Source organism: Lemur catta, chromosome X, assembly GCF_020740605.2.
Source record: "Lemur catta isolate mLemCat1 chromosome X, mLemCat1.pri, whole genome shotgun sequence".
Lineage (NCBI taxonomy): Eukaryota > Metazoa > Chordata > Mammalia > Primates > Lemuridae > Lemur > Lemur catta.
In genome coordinates, this window is record NC_059155.1 from 20,803,033 (window position 1) to 20,821,727 (window position 18,695).

The 18,695-nt window shown below is 44.7% G+C and overlaps 1 protein-coding gene across 1 annotated transcript in view; it reads left to right on the top strand.

Annotated features, from left to right (window-relative positions):
* The first annotated feature begins 870 nt into the window (after positions 1 to 870).
* SLC25A43 (solute carrier family 25 member 43) overlaps positions 871 to 18,695 on the top strand; it is a 35,047-nt gene continuing 17,222 nt past the window's right edge. Inside the window, exons 1-3 of the mRNA XM_045538729.1 lie at positions 871 to 1,225; positions 6,736 to 6,977; positions 10,476 to 10,648. Of these exons, the coding sequence (XP_045394685.1) occupies positions 951 to 1,225; positions 6,736 to 6,977; positions 10,476 to 10,648 (690 nt within the window). The 5' untranslated portion in view covers positions 871 to 950. The remainder of the gene's footprint in view (positions 1,226 to 6,735; positions 6,978 to 10,475; positions 10,649 to 18,695) is intronic.

Sequence of the window (18,695 nt, forward strand, 5' to 3'; positions counted from 1 at the left end):
CTAAAGAACCACTGATAATGTGCCTACTGGAGTTACACTCTCCAGTCCCAGTGGACTTGTGGTGTAGCCATTAGTGGATGTTGGCATAAAACTGATCTAGGTTTGAATCCTGACTCTGCCTTGTAGTAGCTGTGTGAGCTTGCGCAAGTCAATCTGTGTCTTGGTTCCGTCTCCTGTAAAATAATCATAACTAACACATATAAACTGTTTACCTGTACCAGTCATTGTTCATTTAATCCTTACAACAACACCTAGGAGAAAGAAATGATAATCTCCATTTTATAGATAAAGTAACTGAGGCACAGAGAGGTTGAGTGACTTCCCCAAGGTCACACAGCTGGTAAGCTGCAGAGCCCAGATTCTAAGGCAGGTTCCAGAGGCCAAGCTTTAACCTCCACGGCTACAGCCTCTCCAAATGAGGACAGAGCCACTGAGGGCTGTTTTGAGGATTCAATGAGATAATGTATGTAAAGCCCAGTACTCGACAAGTGTCTGAGGGGTAGCAGCTGTGGTTGTTGATGGGTTTTCCTTTGTTCTCTGGGAAACCTTCAAGGGTTTTTCTCTGGGCAGAAAAAAGAGGTTGGAGAGAAGAGGAGGGGGAGAAAAGAGCTGGGGGAGGAAGAGAGCGAGGTGGAACGTGAAAAGGGGCAAACAAGACGAGAGGCAGGAGGGGCACTGAACATTTCGGAAACAGGATGTCTGGCCGGCTAGGCCTTGAGGGGACAGCGTGACTATTTCTCACGTGAAAATCGCGACCCGAGCCCTGCGCACTGAAGAGCGCCCACGTTCAGTCCGCGAGGCCTCAGACCCGGGGCCGCCTCGGCAGCGCGCGGGCGTCGACCCGGCTTCCCGTGCCTCCGGCGGGTCCGCCCCCCGCCGGGCGGGGCCTGGCCCGCCCCCTCCGCCCCGGGCCCGAGCCACGCGATCTCCCGGGCCGGGGCCACGGCTCGATGGCGACGTGGAGGCGGGACGGCAGGCTGACCGGCAGCCAGCGGCTGCTGTGCGCCGGGCTGGCGGGGGCGCTCAGCCTCAGCCTCACCGCGCCCCTGGAGCTCGCCACCGTGCTGGCCCAGGTCGGCGTCGCGCAAGGCCACGCCCGGGGGCCGTGGGCCACCTGGCGCCGGGTGTGGCGGGCCGAGGGGCCCCGGGCCCTGTGGAAGGGGAACGCGGTGGCGTGCCTGCGCCTCTTCCCCTGCAGCGCCGTGCAGCTCGCCGCCTACCGCAAGTAAGAGCCTGGCCGGCGCGGGCGGGGCCGGGGAGCCGGGATGCCGACGGTGACGGTGGCCTGGGGGGGGCGGGTGTCCGCGGCCAGACACCGCCCTCCCGCCGGGAGTCGGGGCCCCGAGTGGGGACAGCCCCCTTCCGGGTCACGTGGGAGCCCCTCGGAGCGGCTGGGCCGGAAGGCCACACGTAGAGCTCCCAGAGTGCAGTCCCCAGGTTTTTCACGTTCTCTTGGGACTCCTGCCCTGCATGATGCAGTTTTACAACTCTGGCCCTGACCCTGGCCCAGGCCCAGACGCAGAGAAGCTTTCGGGGTTGGATGGGGCGAGGAGGTGGAATGGACTGGAAGGAGGTTGAGGGAAAGGATTAAAGAGATCTCCAGAGAGATGAATCCTGACCATTCCCGCTGTCCACCAAACTTGTTCTGGCTGGCTTAGGAGAGGAAAGGCCCTTTTGAAGGAGGGTGTGTGTAAGTGTGACCAAAGTCCCAGAAAGTTCTTGGTAAGGGGAGAGGGCCCCATCCATTAACACCAAAAGGCCACAGATTTCTACCCACCCATTTCCCCCCAGCCTAAATGAAGCTTGACGTTAGCTTTTAACTGAGCTTCCCCTTCCCAAGCTGCCTCCCTGCTCACTGGCCTCATTCTTTGGGCTTTCCCCACCTTCTCTCACATCAATAGCTGCTCCTTAGGAAAAGATCTAAAGATGTAAATGCAGTCTTAAGGCTTCCACCTTCCTCAGAGATATTTGTATTTGAACTGGAAACCAAGCCTAAAAGAATGAAATGGTAGTGATGGCATTTCAGGAAGAAGAGATGGTTCTATATTTGGGGGGGGGGTCCTTGTATTCCTCGTTTGGTGGGCACAGTGCCATCTGTGAGGACTGGCCTTGGTTCTGAATTAGACAAACAGCCCACTGTCAGGGGAGAGCCAGTCTTGACCACATAGTTCAGCCTCCGTGGCTAACAAAGGATTTTGTCTTGACACTGTCACTTGGAAGGCAGAGCTGGAAGGCTTACCTGGCAGCTGATGAGCAGAATGGAATCATTCTTATCCCTGAATCCTCCAGGCCAGCACTCATTTGGTCTCTGCCTGGGAATAGAGTTCCCTTCTCTTTTTCTGGGGAGAGACTCATGGGTAGCATCATTGATGCACCTCTCTTCCCTCCCCAGCCCCCCTTACCCTCAGCAACATCTGGCCCTCAGTCTGTAAACAGTTCTCCTCTGAGTTTTAATAACTCAATTTCCCTGTTTCATCCTCTTCTCCGCAAAGTGGTATGCAGATCTTCCTCTGGATAGGATAGAATGTGTACAGAGGGGCGAGGGCAGAACTTCAAAGACCGGTTTAAGTATCATGGCTTTTCTGCTAACCACCTAGTACATAGACATCATTAGATTTTTACAACTCCTGCCTCCTGCACTGTTTAAGGTCCATAGAGCAGGAAATGCTTCTTTTACAGATGCAGAATTAGGCCCGGACTAGTAACATGACTCATCAGTGACAGAGCTGAGCTCTACCACCTGGCCTTCTGACTCCAAATCTCATACTCGATCACATCATGCTATCTTTCTCTCTGCATTCATTTGACATTAGTTAGGCTACGTTAAGCCCCCACTGTGTGCATGATGCTAGAGATGATACGAGGATGAAAGGGGCATGGTCCCTGTGCCCCAGGAGCTTACAGAGTAGTAGAAGAATAAGACTGGTGTGTTCATAACACAGGAGGTAGCATGCGATTGCCATGCATAAAGTGCTCTAGAAATTTACACTTCTGATGAGGGATGAGGAGGAGAAGCTATGAAGACTTCACAGAGGAGAAAAGATTTGAGTTCGGCCTTGGCCTTGGGAGAATGAGTAGGAGTTTGCTGGGCAAAGATGGGGAGAAAGATAATGCAGGAGGTGGGAAGGCAAGCGGCATGACTGGAAATTTGGCCCGAAAACCAGGTTGGAATGAAATCTTGGAGGGCTGGATTAAGGAGTTTGGACTTTGCTGGGTATGCTAGGGTAGTTGCAGGAAGTTTTTTGAGGGGGTGGGGGTGCTGTGATTAAAGCAATTCAACAGGAATTATCACACAGTGGCAGGGTAGGACAACTAGAGAGGAGGAAGACTGCTAGTGACAGGACCAGTTAGAAACCTGTCGCACTAGTCCACATGGCAGCTGAGGGCACCTGAAATAAGCTGGTGACAGTGGAAAGAGAGAAGGGATGTGTGGGAGAGGAAGAACAGAGACTTACCTGAGCTGAGTTTGCTAATACTTTTTTCCTGCAACACTATTTTCTTTCTGGAAACTAAAAGGAAGTATTTCAGTGAATAGCAAGGCATAGTTAGAAAGCAAAGTGGTTGATTAATCACGATGCCATCCCTCCTACATAAACGTGATGCTCTTGCTTCATCATTATACTGATTCATTTCTATTCTTTCCTGACCATGAATTTGCAAAACAATTGGTTGGGTGCAGTGGTATACAGCCTATGACCAGGGGTTTGAACAAAGCATAAACATCCAGAATTTTCAGGGAATTGAGTGGTTAAATAACTTGTCCACAAACACAATTAATGGCAGAGCTGGAACTTGAAGCCAGGTCTTCTGGCTCCTTAGTCCAGGGCTCTGTCCACTATTGCACAGCTGAAATATCTGCTTACGTGGATTTATGATCAAAAGAGTCCGCTCAGTAGAGTTTATTTGGAGCTAAGTTCTCATAATAAATAATACCGAACACAGTAGATGACTTTCAGATGCATCAAGTAGAAGACACCCTCCCCCCAAAACTTTACTCCGCAACTGCTTGTCATCTGTATAAACATTGGTTTGGGTACCTGCAGCTCTGAAATTGTTCATAACCAACGTCATTTTCTTATTGTACAAGCACTTCATGAGCTTGTGCTTGGCTGCATTAGCTGCTAACCTGTGTTAGGTGGAAGTGTTGGCAATTCTAATTACGTATATACAGGGTATGTGTAATATCTGTGCTGGCTGAAAGGAAGGGGTTAATGCAATTCACCAGCTTATCCAGTCTCACTGGCAAAAGCTTCTGTGCATGTATTTGCGGGGGTGGGAGGAAGAGTAGAAATGAGAACACTGCTGCCCCAGCCAATCGGATAAGGGTTTGAGATGTAGGGACCGGGGTGATGTCATTGGTGGCCTATCAGGGTTGCCTGCCTTGACTCAGTGATTCTAAGGGGAATAATTGGTGGTCCTTGTCTCTGTATCAGATGGTAGGAGCCTGAGAAAAAAGGATTTCCTTTGGTTCTTTTTAATTTTGTATATTTGATAGTAAGACCCTACTTTATAAAACAAACTGTTATAAGATAGGGTTCCTTTTCCTGGTTCATCAAGTCATTTAGTGAACTAAGGGCCTATTTCCTCTCCAGTTGCCCCTTTCAGTCATTTCCTTGTCAGGACTCTTGAACTCTCTTATGCTCTATGCTGAGGGCTAGCACAAGGTCTGGCATGTTGTAGATATTCAGTAAATCGGTAATGGATTAACTATGCCCTAGAAGTGGTCAAGTGGGATGGAGAGTAAGAGTGGGGCAATAAGAATAAATGGTGTTTCTTTTGGCATTTCAAACTCCACCTTCTAGGTTGTTCCAGCTTGCTGCAGTCAAGCATTTCCACCTCCCCTCCTAGGGTTCCCCTGCGACTTGACTGGCCAGGGGAGAGAGAAGGGCGGAACAAGGCAGTGTGCAGACAGTAAAACTGAGGCAAATGGGCCATTGGTGAATGCCAGCTTTACTTACCTGCATCTTTAAAAGCAGCTGGTTAACTCAAATGACTGTTTCAGTTGATGCAGTTAAGATAGGGTGAAGTGAAGACTCCTGGAGGTTTTTTTTAATCAATGAGTGTTTACTTGGGAGCAGAAGAGCTGTCTTAGAACCCCTTAAATGGTTTCACCTGAATGCCCACTTATTTCTCATGTGGAGAGGAGAGCCCTTACCTACTGACAAGTGAAGGAAAAGGAAATGCTCTCTTCACTGGAGATTTGAAAGCCAAAGAACTGGGGATGCTTTCATTTTTAAAAAGATGAAATGCTTTTATTTTAGGCTAGCTCTCTTTATTTACCTTTCTCTATCCCTCTCCCTCGCTCCCTGTCCCCACTCTCAGGCAGAAAATACTATTATTTTTCCTGGTTTTCAAGCCCTTTTGGATTTTGTCCTCATCAGCAAGAAGGAATACAGTTCCTTTGCTTCCTGGCCAGGGAATGTGCGCCACCATGTAAAAGTCCCCTTATAACAATTTCTGCTGAAGTAGGCTCTCGGGACCAGCAATGCCCAGCTTCCAAAAAGAGGGGTTGTAACAGAACGCCTTTTTATTTTGCCTTTGGAAAGGTCCACCTAAAGCCATTTGTGTATGTGAAATTGTAAAACTACAGAGAAATACAAAGGATAGTCTGGCAAACACTCCTATACCCACCATCCACAATTTGACAGCATAAAAGATACTTCAAGAAATAAAGTATTACAGATAGATAAAGCTGAAGTCCTCTTTATTCTCATTCCCAGTCCTGTCCCCCCTCCACTTTCCAGAGGTCTATTTTTATACTTCTGCATATGTATCCATACCTAGCCATGAAAAATATAAAGTGTTGTTTTATGTGTGTGTTTCTAAATTAACTAGATGGTTTTTATATACTAGAGATCACTCTGCAGCTTGCTTTTTTCATTCAACATTATGCTTTTATGATTTATGTGGAGACATAGTTCTAAGCTCATTCATTGATTGATTATCCATTTTAAATATTATCCATTGTAAGACGATACCACGATTTATCCATTCCCCTACCAATGAAAATTTAGGTTGTTTGAGTTTTTCACACAAACAATGCTGTATGTGTCCTCATATGTACACATGCAAGAATTTCTCTAGGGGGTACACCTAGAAATGGAATTGCTGGGCTAAAAGTAGGTGTTTTTCCATTTCTAAATACTGCAGAGTGGCCATGCCAATATACATTTCTCCCAGTGGTGGGTGAGAATTCCTGTTTCCACACGTCCTCAACTCACTTGATATTATCAGACTTTTTAATCTTTGCCAATCTGCTGGGTGAGAAATGTTATCTGTTTACTGTTTTTATTTGTCATTTCTCTGATAACTATTAAGGCAAAGCAATCTCTCATAATTATTCAACCAGTATATTTTTTTAATTCAATTTCTGCGATGCTGAAAGTCATCATTTCGAGAAATTTCATTTCTTTTAAGTTTCAACAGAAACAAAAGAGTGCATTCTAGTTTGGTATTTACCAAGTTCTTCTGTGCCTTTAAATCCCACAGGCGAAGGGAAGGACTTATGGTAGACATAAAAAAGAAAGCTGGGCGTCTCTTCCTAACAGCTAACTAGCATTATATAAATATAGTGGAACTTAAATGTGTTATTCATTAATACTAATACAGTACTACAGTAACTTTTCACTTTGTAAAGCACTTCCAAATGCTGGAAAATATAGCAAGAAGTAGTATAAAGCACTGTAGCACAATCCATCGCTGATTGCTCTGGGCTTTTCTCTTATTTTCTTCCAGGTTTGTTGTGCTGTTCACGGACGACCTGGGCCATATTTCCCAGTGGAGCTCCATCATGGCCGGGAGTCTCTCAGGCATGGTTTCCACCATCGTGACATACCCTACAGACCTCATCAAAACCCGGTTGATTGTGCAGAATATGCTGGAACCATCTTACAGGGGGCTTCTCCATGCTTTTTCCACTATTTATCAACAGGAAGGGCTCCTGGCCCTTTATCGAGGAGTTTCCCTCACTGTTTTAGGTAAGATGGAACTTTTCACCTTGTCCAAGAAAAGGCTGTGTTCTTTGACATATAAGAATGTATTGTATACCTTTGTGACCCTTTAAATCAGCTTTACTGATGTCAAGGTTGTATGGATTTGACCCATATAAAGCCAGTTCGCTTCATTCTATTCCATAGCCCCATATACCCTATGCCTAAACTTTGGCCAGTCACAACCTGGGGAGGGGAGTAGGACAGAAAGTGGGAGGAATGTAATCCTAAACTCTCCCCACATGATGCGGAAAGACTCTTTAATGTGCATACATACATGTTATGAGGAATGCAGCTAGGGTAGCACCTGTATCTTCTGTGGTCCTTGTAACCTTTGCCAGAGCTACACACACACGCAGGCCCAATTGCCAAATTCAGTAGACTTTTGCCCTTTACCTGACCTTTGTTGCAGCATCTGATAAGATTGATCACCCCTTCCTCCGGAAACTGGACTTCTATTAATAGGACCCCACCAAGTCCTGGGTGTCTTCCCATCTCTCTGGCTGCTCTTTCTGATCTGACTTACCTGGCCCATCTGGGTCATCTGACACTGCCAGCCCCCACATATTGCTCCCCCGAACCCCAGGCTCCTCCTGGGCTTTCCTTTTACCCTCTACTTTAGCTTGCTTCTCATCCTCCCTATGCTCCCTAGGTGGCCTCATCTATGCTAGTGGCCTGAACAAGTATCAGCGTACTCTGTGGGCCGGGCACAGTAGCTTGCATCGGTAATCCCAGCACTTTGGGAGGCTGAGGCGGAAGGATCACTTAAGCCTAGGAGTTCAAGACCAGCCTAGGCAACACAGTGAGACCCATCCCTACAAAGAAATTTTTTAAATTAGCCGGGCATGGTAGCTTGCACCTGTAGTCCCAGCTACTCTGAGGCTGAGGCAGGAGGATCGTCTGAGCCCAGGAGTTCAAGGCTGCAGTGAGCTATGATCACACCATGGCACTCCAGTCTGGGCAACAAAGTGAGACCCTGTCTCAAGAAAAAAAAGAAAGAAAAGAAAGAATGCCTGTCTTTTAGAGAAAGGTATTAAATTGTTTATGGATGGAATGATATCTGAGATTGGTTCCAAAATAAATGGGGGAAATTATATACCCAATCTCTACCTCTTTAATAACAATGAGTAACATTTTGGGGGAGTGCTTACTGTGTGCCAGGTACTATGCTAACTGCTTTGTGTGCAATTTCTCATTCAAGCCTCATTTTACAGATGAAGAAATAGATGCTTAAGGAAGCTAAGTGACTTGCCCAAGTTCACAAAGATAGAAAATGGAAGAACCTAGCAATGTAACTCCAGAGCCCTCTCCTAGCCACTGGCTTGTACCAGTTCCCAGTGGCAGCATGAGTACCTGCTGTTGGATACCTTCACCTCAATGCTCCCTAGATGCATCAAATTCAAGACTAACCTTGATGTCCTCATTAATCTCAAACCAGCTCTTCCTCCTGTGTCCCCTAACAAATGAGACTACCTTCCTTTCACCCAGTGGCCCAAGCCAGAAAAAAACTAGGAATCACTTCAACTCTTCTACTAACCCCATTCCCACTTCAGTCACCAAGTCCTGCCAGTTTGACCTCTTTTCACTCTCAGGCCTAGCTCATGCCCTCATCCTCTTTCCCACAGACGCAGGTTCCTACCTGCTCCCAGTCTCGGGTCACTCCTGCCCTGGTCTGCCCTGTGCACTGCTGCCAGGCTGAGGTGATCTCTCCACATGCAACTTGATTGTTTCACCACCTTCATTTCACTGCCCTCCTTAAAAGCTTGCTGTGACTCCTGAGCTACAGGGGAAAGTCCAAATTCCTTGTAACATTCCAGCTCCTTCAGACCCGGTCCCTGCCAGTCTGTCCTACCTCATCTCCTGCCATGACTCCACCTGCACTCGTGCTCCAGCCACACAGAAAAACTTGTGTTTCCTGGGTATACCTTTCCTTTTATATATGCTGTTCCCTCTGCCTGGACTGCCTTTCCACTCTTTCAATGTCTGATGAACTCCTACTCATTCCTCAAAACCCAGTTCAAAAGTTCTCTCTTCTGTCAAGTCCTTCCTGATTCCCCCAGGCAAAATTAATCCCTCTGACCCTTATGTACCTAAGGCACTTTGTATAGCCCACTGTTATGGCACATATTAGCTTTCCCTGGCTGTCTCCTCCCCCAGATGTGAGCATCTCCAGGAATTAGCCTGCTCCTCTGGGTATTCCCAGCACCTGTCATAGGGCTCGGCGCTTAGCCTAAGCTCCCCAGATGTTTCCTGAATGTAGGAAATTGGGAGGTTTGTGAGTCATTTTTAATATATTTATTAAATAAATATTACATTTTTCTAAAGATAAGCAACTCTACTTGTGTTATTTCCTCTTTTAAGTCTCATTTTGAGGGAGAAATTTAGTCTCTATGTAAACTGAAAATGGCTCCCAGAGTTTCTGGAAGTTCATGAAAGTGCCACCTACTGTATCACTTGCCCACCATCTTAGTTCCTAGAAAAGTGAGGATGCCACACAGCGCAGGGTGCCCACTGGGCCCTGATATGACCATGTTGTTCCAAAAAGTAAAGTCAGGTGACTTCCCTCACCACTGAGAGTCTCTCACTGTCCAGTTTTCACAGGTTTCCTTCTCAGCTAGAGATCAGTCCCTCCTAGCTTCTAAAACTTGATTAGGTGCTACCCACTAATATTTTATTTATGAGAGTGATTTTTTCCAATATTTTTTTAAATTTCAAATGCCCGGAAAACTTAAAAGAAATGTAGAATAAACACCTATATATCCACCACGTGTAGATGCTACAATTTAACATTTTGCTTTATCGCATATCTATCCATCCCTCTAGCCATTCATCAGTGCATATTTTTTAATGATTTCAGTGTAAGTTGTGAACATCAGTACACTTCACCCCTAAACCCTTCAACATGTGTGGCATTAACACATTGACTGCCATGTGAGTTGTATTTAACGCAGGCTAGTTTTGAGCCTGGGGCCTTGTGAAACAAAACCCTACAATTGGTTCATGAAAATCTTATTGATTTTCTTATTGTTACAAATTAATATTGACAATTTAATTCTAAAAATGTGGATTGCATTGCATATAACTCAGGCACAGAAAACATTAAAAAGTAACGAATTAGAAAGGATCGTTTTGTTTTAATAAAACACCGTGGCCCCGGGGGGGGGGGGGGTGGATTTTTTTTTTTCTAGTGTGGCAGTCAATGTGTTAACTAGAGTTCAATAGAAGGGGTATGGTTCTTTTTTAAGTAAAATTTACGTAAAGGGGACGAACCTGTAATGAATCATTTGGTGCATTTTGACAAATGACACAACACCTACCAAAATACAGCACATTATCATAGCTAGAGAAAGTGCCCTCATGCTCCTTGGGTCGGGTGATTTTAACAAGCCCAGAGCCCCTCCTGTTTACTTTCCCCACAGACGTTTGTGTTCTCCAGCCTGTGTTTTCCCAACACATCAGCAGCCATTTCCTGGCCTTGTTTTGCAGGTGCTCTCCCATTCTCTGTCGGCTCCCTTCTTGTTTACATGAACCTGGAGAAAATCTGGAATGGACCCCGAGATCGGTTCTCTCTCCTGCAGAACTTTGCCAATGTGTGTCTGGCTGCTGCCGTGACCCAGACCCTCTCCTTTCCCTTTGACACCGTGAAGAGAAAGATGCAGGTGAGGAGTTAGGGGTAGGTAGGGGGATGCCTTGAAGTGTTGGTGCTTAACCGCAGCAAGGAACACTGATCCCGAGTGACTGGCGCCAGGCTTCCAAGGAGCTTGTGACTGCTCATCCGAACACTGTGCAAACCCCCACTCCGTGGCATTTGAGCTGCTAACCTCAGAGCTGTTGGCTCCAGCCCAAGCCACCCCCTCATTCCCATACTCTGTTTTAGTCTTTTATGAAGCCTCCAGATGATGTCCCCTTTTCTTTTTTTTTTTTTCTTTTTTTCTTTTTTTTCTTTTTTTATTTTTTTATTTTTTGAGACAGAGTCTCACTTTGTTGCCCGGGCTAGAGTGAGTGCCGTGGCGTCAGCCTAGCTCACAGCAACCTCAAACTCCTGGGCTCAAGCGATCCTACTGACTAAGCCTCCCGAGTAGCTGGGACTACAGGCATGCGCCACCATGCCCGGCTAATTTTTTCTATATATATTTTTTAGTTGCCAGATAATTTCTTTCTATTTTTTTAGTAGAGATGGTGTCTTGCTCTTGCTTAGGCTGGTCTCGAACTCCTGACCTCGAGCGATCCACCTGCCTCGGCCTCCCAGAGTGCTAGGATTACAGGCGTGAGCCACCGCACCCGGCCTGATGTCCCCTTTTCTTTCCTGTCTTCCTGGCTATATCACTTGTGGAGCTCCTTCCCAGACAGCAGGGAGTAGAACGTAGAATGCAGCCTGCTTGCTCTCCCTCTCCTTGCTGCTTCCACAGCGAGGACTTCCACAGCGCTCTTGCTTTCCTCACTGAGCCTTACCTCAGTGAAACAGACCAGAAGGGACTAAAATGAGCTGGGAACGAAAGCTAACAAGGGTTCAGTAGCCCCTGACTCCCTCGCTGAGGAAGGAACTGCATTTAAAATGGGGCGGACGGGTGTGGTGGCTCCTGCGTGTATAGTCCAGCTACTCGGGAGGCTGAGGCAGGAGGATCACTTGAGCCCAGAAATTCAAGACCAGCCTGAGCAACATAGCGAGATCCTGTCTCTGAAAAAATGTAACAGTTTAATTTTTTTTAAATAAAATAGGGCTGTGTCTTAGTGGAATTAGTCATGCATTTTCCTAATTGTTACTTGGGAAATCTCACATTTTCTCCACGGACCACAGAGGCAAAAGCCTAGTATCAGAGGTTCCAAAATGAGTAATTGGCTTAGCCTAGAATAAGCCAATTTTGAGAAAAGAAAAATTGGACTGGTTGAAATAAGGTTCGGGGGTTACAGCCACATCTGTACAGTGGGGGCAGGCTCAGAATCCAAAGAGGCTTTGCATCTTCCCTTAACCCTGCTCGTGCCCTTAAAATTCCATTTGCACAGGCTTGCCTGCCTCCCTGGCCTCTTTGGGGCAAACCCTGATTTATACAAGCAATATATTCCCGAAGAGCTGTGTGGAAATGAACTTGGAGTCAGTTGAATCCAATTTTAAATGATCAGTACCAGCTGAGTCTGTACTAATGCTTACTCGATGCCTCACCACCCCCCCAACTTCCGCTTCCCCTCCATAGTATTGTTGGCTGTTATCTCAGCATTAAAAAGCCTGAAGGTACTTACCAAAGCTGCCTGTCAGACCAACTACACACCGGCAACTACACTCCACTCTGCCACTCCAGCCCGTGAACGTTTTCATCTGTCTGGCTTGTGTTCCTTACCTGTCCTTGTCCAAACAGATTAATTATCAAGTTGTAATGGTAGTGTAGGTGCAAATTTTAGAGCCTGCTTAGCACATGCTTATTTATTGAAAAAAAAAACACTATTTCTAATTTTAAAAGTAATGCACATATACTTAAAAATGGTTACAGTGGTTCATTTTATGTTATGTATGTTTAACCACAATAAAAAAGTAATGCACTCAGGTTGTAGAAAATTTGAGAGATAACAGCCAGGCACGGTGGCTCACGCCTGTAATCCTAGCACTCTGGGAGGCCGAGGTGGGAAGATCATTTGAGCTCAGGAGTTCGAGACCAGCCTGAGCAAGAGCAAGACCCCCGTCTCTACTAAAAATAGAAAGAAATTAGCTTGACAACTAAAAATATATAGAAAAAATTAGCCGGGCATGGTGGTGCATGCCTGTAGTCCCAGCTACTCGGGAGGCTGAGGCAGGAGGATCGCTTAAGCCCAGGAGTTTGAGGTTGCTGTGGGCTAGTCTGACGCCATGGTACTCTAGCTCGGGCAACAAAGTGAGACTCTGTCTCAGAAAAAAAAAATGAGAAAATTTTGGAGATACAGGAAAGTACAAAAAAACCCCGATAAATTACCCAGAAGCCCAATACCCATGGATTATGAAGATTAATAGTTTTTCTTCTATGTATATTCATATGTATATGTAAATATAAATATATATAGACATGTATATATAAGGTTATTTCATTTTACAAAATTGTTTTCACACTGTGTATAAAAGTTAATATCCAGTTTTTTTCATTTATTATATAAAGAATATTGCTGAAAGCCATTAAGTATTTAATTATCAAATAATATTCCACCATATGGAATTACAAGAAATATCTAACGATTTCTTGGAGTTTTTTGAGTATTTAGGCTGTTTCTAATTCTTAAGTATAATAACATTGTAATGAAAACACTTGTATTTTTTCACATCTGTGATGATACCCTTAGACTATATTCCTAGAAATCGACTTACAGGTCACAAGATAATGAATAATTCTAAGGCTCTTAATGAAATTTGCACTCCAGAAAGGTTGTTAAGTTTGTACTTGCACCAGCACTGAGGGGGAGTGGTTCATCTTCTAAACTCTCATCAACATTAATTATTGTCACTTTTTAAATCATTGTGGACCTGATAACTGCAAAATGGTATCACATTGCTATAATTTGCACTTTATTAATATTGATTATAAACAAAATTGGACATTTTTCATATATCAGTTGGCCCTTTGTATTTCTTCATAAATTTTGTATTTATGTCCTTCCTCTATTTTCCTAGAATATTCAGCTTTTTATATTGATTGGTATGGAGTCTTTATATATTAATCCTCTGTCATACATTGCATATATATTTTTCCCAGTTTGACATTTGGCTTTTAATGCTGTTTATTTGCTGTTGTTGTTTTGTTGTACATATTTTAAAAATTTTATCCAATTTTTTTTTTTTTTTAGAGACAAGGTCTTGCTCAGTCACCTAGGCTGGAGTGCAGTGGCTCCATCGTAGCCCATTGCAGCCTGAAACACCTGGGCTTAGGCGAGCCTCCCACCTCAGTCTCCCAAGTAGCACAGGTGGGAGCCACTGTACCCGGCTAATAAAAAAATTGTTACAGAGATAGGGGTCTCACAGCATCGCCAGACTAGTCTCAAATTTCTAGCTTCAGGTGATCCTCCTGCCTTGGCCTCCCAAAGTGCTGGTATTACAGGTGTGAGCCACCATGCCTGACCTTATTTTGTTGTTGTTGTTTGTTCGTTTCTAACTTTTTTTTCTGTTTAAAAGGCCTATCCCCTTCCACAATCCTATGACAGTTCACTCATATGTTCTTTAAATACTTTTTTTTGTTATAATTTCTACACCTAAACTTTAATACATTTAGAATTTACCCGGTACATGATGTGAGGCAGTCATCTAACTTTTTAAAAAATAGTTTACCAATTGTTTTTTTTGTTGTTGTTGTTTGTTTTGTTGTTGTTTTTTTTTTTTTTTTTTTTTTGAGACAGAGTCTCGCTCTGTTGCCTGGGCTAGAGTGAGTGCCATGGCGTCAGCCTCGCTCACAGCAACCTCAAACTCCTGGGCTTAAGCGATCCTCCTGCCTCAGCCTCCCGGGTAGCTGGGACGACAGGCATGCGCCACCATGCCCGGCTAATTTTTTCTATATATATATTTTAGTTGGCCAGACAATTTCTTTCTATTTTTAGTAGAGGCGGGGTCTCACTTTTGCTCAGGCTGGTCTCGAACTCCTGACCTTGAGCGATCTTCCCGCCTCGGCCTCCCAGAGTGCTAGGATTACAGGCGTGAGCCACTGTGCCGGGCCGTACCAATTGTTTAAGTACCATGTTTTGAATAATCTTTCTTTTCCCCACTACTTTGTGCTGTGCTTTTCACCACACACTGAATGTTTGTATCTATTCGAGGGTCTCTGTCTCTGGGCTGCATTGTCTATTTTGTTGATCTGTCAGTCTGTCCTTGTACAGTACCATGCCATCTCAGTGACCGTAGCTTTAGAATGCCTGTTAATATCTGGTAGGACATATCCCTCCTCATTGCTCTTCTTTTCAACATCTCCTTGATTATTCCCAGTTACTTGTTCTTCCTGATGAACTTTAAAATTACCTTGTGATTACAACTGGAATTACATTAAATCTATAAACTTGAAATAATTAACATAAACTATTACATCTTTTATTTTATTTAGGGACATAATATATCTCTCTTTTACTTTCAGTCTTCTTTCTTTAGGTTGAACCATAGGAAACTGGCAGTGTCTGACCTTTTTGATATTTTAAAACAGCAATTTCCTATGGTTCAACCATTAGAAAAGTTATTTTCTTTATAGGGTAATTATACTCCTTCTAAAGAAGATAGCTTCTTTATTTAAAAAAAGAAAGAAAAAGCTGGGGAGAGATGGAGTAGGAAGGATGTATGATATACTACAAACTTTTAATTCATTTTTCAAAATCCTGGTACTAAGAATTTCTCTCACTGCCAGGGGCATCTCTCCAGCACTTTCTGCCACCCCTTATAATTTAGTGTTCCTTATGCATAGTTAGTTGTTCAAGGTTTAGTGAGCTCAGCTTCCTTCCTATAGCGGGCCTGTCCAAAATTAGGGCCTGGAGCCTAGTGGTAGGGCTAGCATGAAAGGCTTTCAGATGAAGTTCAATGATACTAAACGTGGATCTGAGGGGTTTCAGTCTTCTCTATAAAACTTTAGTTTTCCTTTCTCTTCCTGGGAGCTAGAACAATGACCATCCTCTGGGAGAATCTAGCCAACACAGAATTCTGCGCTAGGATATATCCTTACCACAATAATCTGTTATATAAACCAAAGTAAGATATACTATAAGTGGGTATTTGGGGGTGATTCTGATGATCTTTTTCCTTGTGTAGGAACCTTCTAGATATTGTATACATAGAGCTTCAAGAAGAAACTTTCAAATAAATGCAAAGTCATTATGGTTGTAAAAAAAAATCTAAAGAGGCAATTGTGCTGTTTTCACAAAATAGAATCAGCATCTAATTATGAATAACATCATAAATGTCATCCAAATATATAGGAACTGAGTTCTTAGGGTTTCAGTCAAAGTGTTCTTTTGCAGGGGTTAATAACATTCTAATACCTTGCCCACCATATATTAAAAAAAAAAAAACCCAAGACAGAACTGCAGGCTGCTTTTACCACATTGACTGCCACACTAGAAAAAAAAATTTTTTCCCTGGGGCCACAGTGTTTTATTAAAACAAAATGATCCTTTCTAATTTGTTTTTTTTTTATTGTCTTCTGTTTGTGATTTATATGCAACACAATCCACGTTTTTAGAATTAAATTATCAATATTAATTGTAACAATAAGAACCCCAACAAGTAAGATTTTCACAAACCAACTGCAGGGTTTTGCTTAATGAGGCCCCCGGCTCCAAACTAGCCTGAGTCAAATACAACTCACAAGGCAGTCAATGTGTTAAATACAAATGTGGCATTGCCTTCTCTGGCCATTAGATGTCGCTGCAGTAAACGTAGAGAGCCTCTGAGCACTTTCTGGCTGTATTAGAGTCTGAAGCTCAGTAATCTCTGTCTAGTTAACAACTTCAGAATCCCTGCTTGAAATCCATCTTCAGTTTGGTGGATAAAGGGTCCAGAAACAACAGGCTAATCCTAAAGTTGTTGTTTTTGTTGTTTTTCCTACAAAGCACACATTCCGAATTCACCCAGAGGAGAGAGCTTTAATAACAGTCTGCCCCGACTGGAGCAGGCAGGGTTTGCCAGAATATGTAACAAGGGACCTTTGCAGGTCCACCAGGCTGCTCTGACCTGAGCACATTTAATGGTAACATTTGCATTCCATTGGCTTTCCCTGTTGCACTGTCCCTCACGAAGCAAATCGATGGCAGATGTCTGTTGGGTAACCAGCTGGACAGGGAATCTTTCTCAACCCCCACACTGACTGGCCCCTTTGTCTGAATGTCTCGTTCTCTTAATATGCTTTTCTCCAGACACACACACACACACACACACACACACACACACACATACACACAGACACACACTGCCTGTTTAATGGCACATCAGGTTGGAACTCGTGGCACATTAATGACAATAATCAGAAGTCTTGTTTAACCAGCTGAGCCCTTCCTTCATCATGCTTACACTCCTTTTATTCCTTTTTTTTTTCTTGCCTTGGCTCCTGGCTGGCATGCTAGAGTATGGAGAGGTAAATAAATTATGCATGTGCATGTTCTGGTAGAATGGCTTCCGGTTGGAAGGGGGGTGGGTGAGCCCTGTGCACACATGGAATGAGGTGCCCCCCACCTGGTATGCTTTCATGGATCCCCAAGACCACCCTGCCTAAAATCCCTTCTTCACACTTCAGTGCATTTTAGCTCGAGCTCTTTCAGAGATAACCTGGCCTTTTTGTCTTTGTGTCTCCCACATCTGGCCCACGGCCTGGGCCAGAAGAGACTGGCATTACTTAGTGTACTGAGAGAACCAGTGGGAAGGGTAAAATGTTGACAGGCATTAATTGATCTTATTAGTCTCTGGGCCCTTAATAAGGACCAGGGAGTCCAGAGAACTGTTTGCTCTGGATAGGTTCATGTGGAAGAGAGAGGGAGACAGGCTGGAGAACACTGCCCTGGAAATCCAGGGAACAGCTTAGAACATGGGAGCCTTGGAACCTGGTAGGCCTTCTGAAAGGATAAGGCGGCGGCACAAGCCTGGTCTCCCCACACTTCTGCCTGACACCATCCCCTGTTGCCCATATTAGGTGTCTCCATTTCATCAAATATAAAACCAAGTGTCAGCCTGTTGCTTTATACCCCAGTGGACTTTGACCCCATCACAGCTCACAAGGTAAGCAGGATTGGGCCAGGTCAGCATTTGAACTGAAAGCACATAAGATGAAGGACAAAGGTGGTATCCAAGTGGCACCGCTGACTGAGCAGAATACACATGGTCGGTGAATAAACAGAGGCCCCAGCCTGCTCAAATAGAGACATCAGGTCTGACCAAGATGCTTAACACCTCAGGTTGCCTTTGCTGAATTGGACATAGTCGTTTCATTCATTCCGTCTCAGTGCACTTATCCCCTCCTGTGGTTTCTCATGCTCAGACCTACATCTTCAGCCCTGACTTCTCTCCTGAGCTCTGGTCCCACATTTTCCACAGCCTGCCAGACATTGCCATTTAGCTATGACATCCCACTGTGACCTCTAACTTAGTATCATCAAACTGACTTCTCCTTCCCCTAACACTTTCTTCCCAGAATTTTCCATTTTGATACCATCACTGCCCCAGTTACGCATGCTGGAAAACCAGAACTTGGCTTTGACTCTTCCCCCTTCCCCTTCACCCAGTCAATGTCAGGTGGAGTTGCTTCTCTTCATTCCTTTTTTTTTTTTTTTTTTTGAGACAGAGTCTCACTCTTGCCCGGCTAGAGTGCCGTGGCGTCAGCCTAGCTCACAGCAACCGCAAACTCCTGGGCTTAAGCCATCCTCCTGCCTCAGCCTCCCGAGTAGCTGGGACTACAGGCATGTGCCACCATGCCCGGCCAATTGTTTTCTATATATATTTTTAGCTGTCCAGCTAATTTCTTTCTATTTTTAGTAGAGATGGGGTCTCGCTCTTGCTCAGGCTGGTCTCAAACTCCTGACCTCAAGAGATCCTCCTGCCTCAGCCTCCCAGAGTGCTAGGATTACAGGCGTGAGCCACAGCACCCAGCCTGCTTCTTCATTCCTAATGCTCCCACACTGCTCTTTCTTTTTGTCATTGCCCCCTACCCTAATCTAGGACTTTATCAGCTCATACCTAGGCTATTACAGTAATCCTCTAATTTGCCTCCAGGATTAATTCTAAAACTGATC